The sequence below is a fragment of the Melanotaenia boesemani genome, chromosome 6 (assembly GCF_017639745.1).
Source record: "Melanotaenia boesemani isolate fMelBoe1 chromosome 6, fMelBoe1.pri, whole genome shotgun sequence".
In the NCBI taxonomy this organism is placed as follows: domain Eukaryota; kingdom Metazoa; phylum Chordata; class Actinopteri; order Atheriniformes; family Melanotaeniidae; genus Melanotaenia; species Melanotaenia boesemani.
The window spans coordinates 9,332,173-9,339,908 of NC_055687.1; the positions used below are offsets into that span (position 1 = coordinate 9,332,173).

The window sequence follows — 7,736 nt, forward strand, 5'->3', positions numbered from 1 at the left end:
TTTGCAACTCAATAAAACAACACAATATCTTGGTTGGTCTGCTTTTGAAATAGTTTTCCCCAATGGCTTCCAAACACAAGATAATGAGTAGATTTGTTCTTGGGAAGAGAATAATAGTGACTTGCAGTAATTGAAATATCTGTATAATGGTTTCCGTGAGTTCGACTTTGTCATCTCCAAATTAAAGATGGAAGACTAAACACATTTTTTACTGTGTTCTTGTCAAATAAAAGGACATTCCCGTGAAATTCTGGTAGGTGTAGCAGGGAAAAGCTTTTTTCCATTAATGAGTTGTGTAACAGCAGCTTTCTGACTTTAAATATGGACAAATTTTCCCTCTAGCTGTTTGTTTTTGTAGAATGAATAAATGGATTTTCTCCCACTGTAAGCCAGATCCCATCTTATTTCATACCCTCTGTGTATTTTCAGGTACATCAGCATCTTACCTGTCATTCCAGTCACAGTTCATGTGAGCCCTCAGGAGGCCATTGAGACACGTCACCCTCAGGACACGAGGCACCCTCCTCCACCTATACCGAAGGTTTCTGCGGATTTACAAACGGACCTCACCCTCTACAAGTTAGTTCTCAAAAACACACAAACACAAACATCTTTCCACTCAGAGACGTAAACAGCCTTTCAGTCTTTCTGATGTAACCTGACTTTCTTTAACATATTCAAAGACTAATTGTGTATTAACACATGACATGACTTGTAAAGACAGACAGAATGTTTCACTGTAAAAAGAACAAGCATCCTAAAACTCTTCAGATAAACTTTATTTGCCAAGTAATTCTGTCCAATGCCTATCTGACCAAGCTGCCAAATTATTTTGGACTAGAGGGTATTTACTGAGAAACCTGATCTCTGACCAGCTGAATTTGTAGTTTTTATGTTTTGTTTTTTTTAAAGCCAAAAACTGTTAATGTAATAGTTATAATATATAACTAGTATATAGTTATAGTATAGTAATAGATAATGTTATCAAAGTAATAATGTGTCATTATAGTTATAATTTGTGTAAAGAATTTTATGTTTGTAAAGTTTATAATGATTAAAATCATGAATCATAATATAATTTAAAAAGCACATCTCAGCCTTTTCTAAAAGGTGATGTTCCTTATTTGTTCTCTTGCAAGAGGCCATAAATCAATTTAGTTTTGTAAAAAAAAAAAAAAAAAAAGAAAGGAATCAAACAAACATTCACATGCAGAAGAGTGTAAGCAGGGTTTAGAGCTATTCAACAACTCTGTCCTAGAGCAGAGTCCAAGGCAGTCATGGGGTCAAGGCCACATGTCTGAATGTAACACAGATTTAAGGCCAAATTCAGGCAAATTAATGGCTAGTGTTGGATTTCCTAATTTCTTATTATAAATCTTTCTAACTGATAAAATTTAATGATTCGAGTTATCAGCAGCACTTTTTTTTTGTTTTTTCTTTTAAAGAAAAGAAGTAGCAGAGGTTTATACATCCTTGCCTTGACATGTAGTTCAGTGAACAGTGTTTCAGGAATGATTGTTATCTTACCTTTTGTTGTTTCTCAGGCTTCTTCTAGAAAAACAGAACAAAGGGAAAAAAGAAGATCATTTGTTAACTCTGCCATCAGCAGCTATCTACTCTCCCTAACTGGACAAGCCTGGCTAACAGGTTGCTTACAGAAGCTGCTGATGACATTTAGGTGTGGTACATGTAGCTAATCCTCCTGAGAGGTTTTTGGTAATCTTAAACTGTGTTGAGAGAAGTCAGCTCTGTGGTTGTGCATCTGAAAACTTAACACTAAACTACATCTCTAACTTAAATATTTTCTAGTAGATTTTGATGAAATTTTCTTTTTCCTGTTATATTATTTCACTATAAATTAAAATGAATCCTATTTATTGTCCTCAAGTTACTTCAGAACAACCAAAGAGTTCCCTCTGTAAGAAGACCAAATAATACACAGCATGAAAAGCTGTTAATCAGAGGTTCATTTGGGTTCCTGTGAACCACATGATGAAAATCTTGGTTTTAGAAAGAAACTTTACATTTCTTATAAATGATTCTGGTTCAGTGTTCTGCCCTGCTTTATCAGCTTATACTCCCCTCAAATACCGCCTCACCAACAGGCGCTGTGTCTTGGCTGAAGTTTTCTTTGTCCTGTGTTATATAAGACAGCGAGTTGTCCACTGAAGTGGAAGCTATTCCTTTCACTAGTACACGAAGGCTGTTAACTGTAATTGGGTCAAGGTCGTGACCCTCACAGTTGGAAATAGACAGCTGAGTTCAGGTGACCCTGAGTCAGATGAAGGCCAGCGTTATAAAGATGTTAGAACTGGGTTCACCGCAGAGAGGGGAGCAGATCCTGGCATGATAGCAAGCTGGAAAAATTAATCACAAGGAAAACTCTTCACATCAAACACAGTAAATGGATTTTTATGATTGTTCTTATCACAACTGACATGACGCCTCTCTTCACATAAAGCAGTAACTTTTTTTTTTTTTTTTTTTTTTGAGATCAGATTTGATTCTCTTTAGAGTAAACTGGCCTGAACACAGTTTATTTATGAGTATAAATCAATCACATCCCCATGTCTGAGCCTGTGGCTTCCCTTTACAGAATAATGTATAGCATTCTGTAAAAGTTAATAAAAGAAGGAAAAAAAAAAACTAGGTTAATTTTTTTTATTCAATTATTTAAAAGAACAAAGATGAAGTCATCTGGCTCATTCCAAAATGGACCCATACTTATATGCTATAACTGTCAATTAAACTCACACAAATCTTCTTTCTGGGGCTTTCATGTTGCCTGCAGGCTTGAGTCCTTTATTGCCGGTTATCCCCAGTCTCTGTCTTGCATTGCTTTTTGATTTTCTGATATCCAATAAAGGTTGTATTGCTGAAAGGAATGGAAAATAAAATTGGATATTTGTTTTCTTGGATTCTAACATCTATAGCTTCAGGATTTTATATTGTTGTCACAAGGTGAGTTTTAGTATAACAAAAACTGTTTTTAGGAAAAGAAAGTCACACCTCACTGGCAGATTTCTCCATCATAGTAACTCCACATTCCTCAGCTGTTGGTGGAGCAAGCGGACTTTGCTTGGCCAGATCAGCGCAGACTGACCAGCTCCAGAATATTTTTGATTTAACCACAGAGCTGTTATTATCAGTGACTGACCATTTGTTTTTCAAAGATGTCCATCTGCATTCAGTTAGTCAAATATAAATTAAATTAGAAGCTAAGAAACAGCTAACATGACTACAGAAGAATCTGTATGTTGAAATAATTTTAACTCAAAAAGGGTCAAATATGAACAATAAAATTAAAAGAAAAAAAAAAAAGAGTGAATCTAATTGTTGATGATGCCCGAAGCTCAGTTTAATTTTAGTTGAAAAAGTTCTTTATTTGACACCTCCATCCTCACTATTCACATCCAGGGTGGCAGCTCTGGGCCTGGCCGCTGGTGTTCTGCTGGTTCTCCTGCTTTTCTGTCTCTACCGGGTTCTGTGCCCTCGTAACTATGGCCAGAATGGCGTCGCTCACGGGCGGCGGCGGCGAGGTGACCTGCCCTGCGATGATTACGGTTATTCACCACCCATCAGTGAAATTTCACCACTGCTGCTGAGGGGCCACAGTATGGTGAGGAAAGACTCAAATGGCACTTTTTCATTACTGACTCAGTACGTGTTCCCCTGTTGTGTTTTCCTCTGCAGACGGTACCGCCTCACTGTGGGTGGGATCAGCTGTTTATCAGCACAAAGATAAGACCTGAAAATTCACTGTGTGTTTAATACATTACATTGATTCAACAGAAGCTTTTATACAAAGTGACTTGGAGGAGTTCAGAGGAGAACAGAGTAGCTTTTTTTCTTTTTGTGCTTTACATGTGCTTTACAATGGTAAACCAAAGAAAGTATACCGCGTTGTTACCATACAGTGATATAATGGAAAAGCAGCAAGAGTGCTATGATTTTTTTATGTTAAATGTCAAGGACAGAGGCAGTAACAACAAAAAAAAAAAAAAATCACCTTGTTTTTATTTGCAGTCATGATGTGCTTTTCTGTTCTGCAGGACATCGAGTGTTTGGCCAGTGACGGGATGCTGCTGGCTAGCTGTTGTCTGGCTGGACAAATACGCGTTTGGGACGCCCAAACTGGGGACTGCCTCACCGTCATTCCAAAGGAGGGGTAAGACAGTCGGAATATCTGACTATTTGCTTTTTACTAATCTTGATTACTTGGACAGCCACATTGCCCAGTGAAGTTGTTCAGGACCTCCATCTGTAATTACTCCTATTTTCATGGCCTCATCAAAAGCTGCATTTTCACTGCAGGAACAAGGGGCTGTAAAAAGTACAATAGTGATACTTTCTACGCCAGAACCACCCAGTTTAGAGGGTGGTACTTTTATGACTGGGATAGCTATATGAACACTTCTGATTGATCCTGTACTCAGTATATTATTTCCTCTTTTCTGTCTCCATTCTCTCATGATTTATCCCAGATACAGCTCATAAAATCTGTTCAATTGTACCACATGAATATTTTAACTCAGCCATCCAATTTTTTAATATCTGATGATACATGAAATTGACTGTCTGCAACAAAATAAGAAAGCCCCACCCCAAACCAAAAATTTCTGTTCCTCGTCTTTAACCACATGCTGTCTCCCCCTCAGGTTGAGACGGAGCAGCAGCAGTGGCTGCTGGGATCAGAGAGATGGCTTGGACAGCATAAGTGGAGCTGCAGATTCAGATTGTTTAGGCCGTGAAGGTCGAGACTCGTACATCAGCGGCGACAGCCTGTCAGAGGACGAATGTCATCTCTTGCGACGTCGCACCACACCTGCCCGGCCCGCTCTTTTCATCGACCAGCCAGATTTGACCCCACTCATTGACACGAACTTCACCTCCCAGCCGCCCTCCCACCTCTCCACTCCACCCAAAGAGGGTTTTGACTTTGGAGGTTTGGTGGAGCGAGCTTATATGGAGCATGAGCCCCCATCACCACCTACCTACCCCTCTCCTCCGTCAGCCTCCTCCTCGCCACCTTCAGGTGCTCAGCTGCAGAGAAAACCGAGTTTAGGAGATTCAGCTGGCCCGTCGAATCAAGAGAGAGGCCCTGGAACTGGAACTTCAGCTGCAGCCGACTGGGAAAGCTCTGTCTGGGCCATGGAGCTGAGAGGAAATCTGATAGCTGCTGGGAGGAGTAGCGGCAAACTGGAGGTGAGTAAAAAGAAGCCCCAATACATGTTTGGTAATTTGGAAAATTAATGTATAAATGGTATCTGAACTCTTACTCTTATCACAGTTTAAAATATCTAATTCAAACTATGCTTCATGTTGTTTAGAGACACTTAAAAAAGGATGAGGGACAAAAAGTGAAAGCCTACATCCATCATGAATATCTGACACATCTAATTCATGTAAACTGATTGATCTGTTTGCAGTTGTGGGATGCAGTAGAAGGGTCACTGCGGTGCAGTAATGAAGATGGAGTTTCTGGGATCACAGCTCTGGCTTTCCTCAACAACAGGTTAAATACCTGCATAAAAACACGATGCTTCATCCAGGACTCCACAGATTTTTAATTTTTAGGGCTACATCCATTTGTCATTTGCTGTAGGTTTTATTTATGTTATTTTGGGAGCATTCTCAGTGCTTCACATATGAACTTGTACTAAAAACATTCTCATTCTTAGTTACTTATCTTCTTAGTAAAGGATGGTACTTATATTCATGCCTACCAGAAGCAATTTTCTACCAGTATATTTTTCTCATGCATCACATGCAGACAGCATGAGTGCATAAATCGCTACACTTAGGGACTCATTTCACAGTCTTATTCTTACTTTCTGGCTAACAGTGTTGTCATGTGGAGTGTAAGGTAAGATGTTTTACTCTCTTTCTCCTCAGAATCGTGGCAGCTCGGCTCAATGGGTCTTTAGATTTCTTCACTGTTGAGATCAAAAAACCTTTGGGTCTGCTGCAGTACAGAGGTAAGATTCAGACTGTGTTTCATTACAGACTCCAAAAACCACTTTAGTTTAGATATTTAACAGTACCTTAGCAGTTTCTGGAGACAATGGGGAAAATAATCATGAAAATTCCACATAATTTATAGCGAACATGTGCATCCTCATCCCCTGCAGGCACCCCAGGGCGAGGCAGCATGCCTCCGTCTCCCTGCTACAGCAGTGAGGATGTGATCAGCTGTCAGCTCACGCGCTCTGTGCAGTGCGCTCACCAGAAACCGATCACAGTGCTGCGGGCAGCTGCTGGCAGGGTTGTTACCGGCAGCCAGGACCACACAGTCCGGGTAACACACTTACTCACTGTACAAGTCATTTAGATTATCTCATTTCTCATTAAAATGCAACAAGAGAGATATTAACACATTTATGTTAGACAAACAATAAGAACAATCCTATCCATGTTTTTATGAGTCCTAACTATGTGTGTTGGTTAGATTTATCGTCTGGAGGACTCGTGCTGCCTCTTTACCCTGCAGGGTCACTCTGGAGGGATTACAGCCATTTACATTGACCAGGTCAGTTTTTTTGCTTTCTCTCATACTATTTTATTTCAAATATAAGATAATTTTTTTTAAGTAGTGAATGTCCTAAGCCTGGATATTAGTAATGTTATCTGATGAAACAGTAGTATAAAGGGACAAATCTTACATCACCCAGTGTCTGTTTTTATGATTTGTTGGTTATATGGTATTGGTTGAAATTAATTTTAAAAAGACCTTTAGAAAACCATAACTTTTAAAATTTCAGTATTGATATATTTTGATGGGATAAATGAGATGCACATCTGTAATGATTTCAATCAAAAGCAGCTTTACTCTAAAACTAACCCATACTTTTGTGTGTTTGTGTCTGTCCACCTCAGACGATGGTTCTGGCAAGCGGTGGGCAGGACGGCGCCATCTGCCTGTGGGACGTCCTGACAGGAAGCCGTGTCAGCCATGTCTACGGTCACCGTGGCGACGTCACCTCGCTGGTCTGCACTACCTCTTGTGTCATCAGCTCAGGACTGGATGACCTCATCTGTATCTGGGACCGCAGCACTGGGATCAAACTCTACTCAATACAACAGGTACTAACTAGAAGAGGATTACAAGAGAATGTATATACATACATACATACAGACACACACACACACACACATATATATATATGTATATATATGTGTGTGTATATGTATATATATATATATGTGTGTGTATATGTATATATATATATATATATATATATATATATATATATATATATATATACATATATATATATATATATATACATATATACATATATATATATAACTACATAGATACCTGAAAAGTTTTCATATAAATGAAGAGAACAAGTATGAATATACTGTATACTTTTTGGGTTATTTGACAAAAAATCCTTATGAGATGTGCCAAACTGACAGTCCTTGCAGAACAAAGTACATCTATTTAAGTTGGTAAAAATACATTTCTAATTTGCTTTTTAAAACTCTAAAGTTGCTCAGTCATCAGGCAGAAATAGTAAATCTGACTTATTCTTTAAAAAAACAAAACAAAAAAAAAAAAACTAGTGCTGGGCAACGATTAACATTTTTAATGTCGGCCAGCCAAAATAAATAAATTAAAAAAAACTTAGCGCACAATTTAAAAAAATTAAAGGCGTTAAGTGTTGCGTTGATGCGCGATTAAAGTGTTAATGAAAAGGATTTCTCCATTAATAAGGTTCACCTTCCATCAT

The 7,736-nt window shown here is 38.6% G+C and overlaps 1 protein-coding gene across 3 annotated transcripts in view; it reads left to right on the forward strand.

Moving 5' to 3' along the window:
- The window catches only part of LOC121642005 (SREBF chaperone), a 28,630-nt gene that overhangs the window by 17,369 nt on the left and 3,525 nt on the right, over nucleotides 1-7,736 (forward strand). For all 3 annotated transcript variants that reach the window (XM_041988452.1, XM_041988451.1, XM_041988450.1), the window contains exons 14-22: nucleotides 430-579; nucleotides 3,418-3,619; nucleotides 4,053-4,168; nucleotides 4,659-5,205; nucleotides 5,430-5,515; nucleotides 5,896-5,978; nucleotides 6,132-6,298; nucleotides 6,449-6,529; nucleotides 6,877-7,083. In XM_041988452.1, coding sequence (XP_041844386.1) covers nucleotides 430-579; nucleotides 3,418-3,619; nucleotides 4,053-4,168; nucleotides 4,659-5,205; nucleotides 5,430-5,515; nucleotides 5,896-5,978; nucleotides 6,132-6,298; nucleotides 6,449-6,529; nucleotides 6,877-7,083 — 1,639 coding nt within the window. The remainder of the gene's footprint in view (nucleotides 1-429; nucleotides 580-3,417; nucleotides 3,620-4,052; nucleotides 4,169-4,658; nucleotides 5,206-5,429; nucleotides 5,516-5,895; nucleotides 5,979-6,131; nucleotides 6,299-6,448; nucleotides 6,530-6,876; nucleotides 7,084-7,736) is intronic.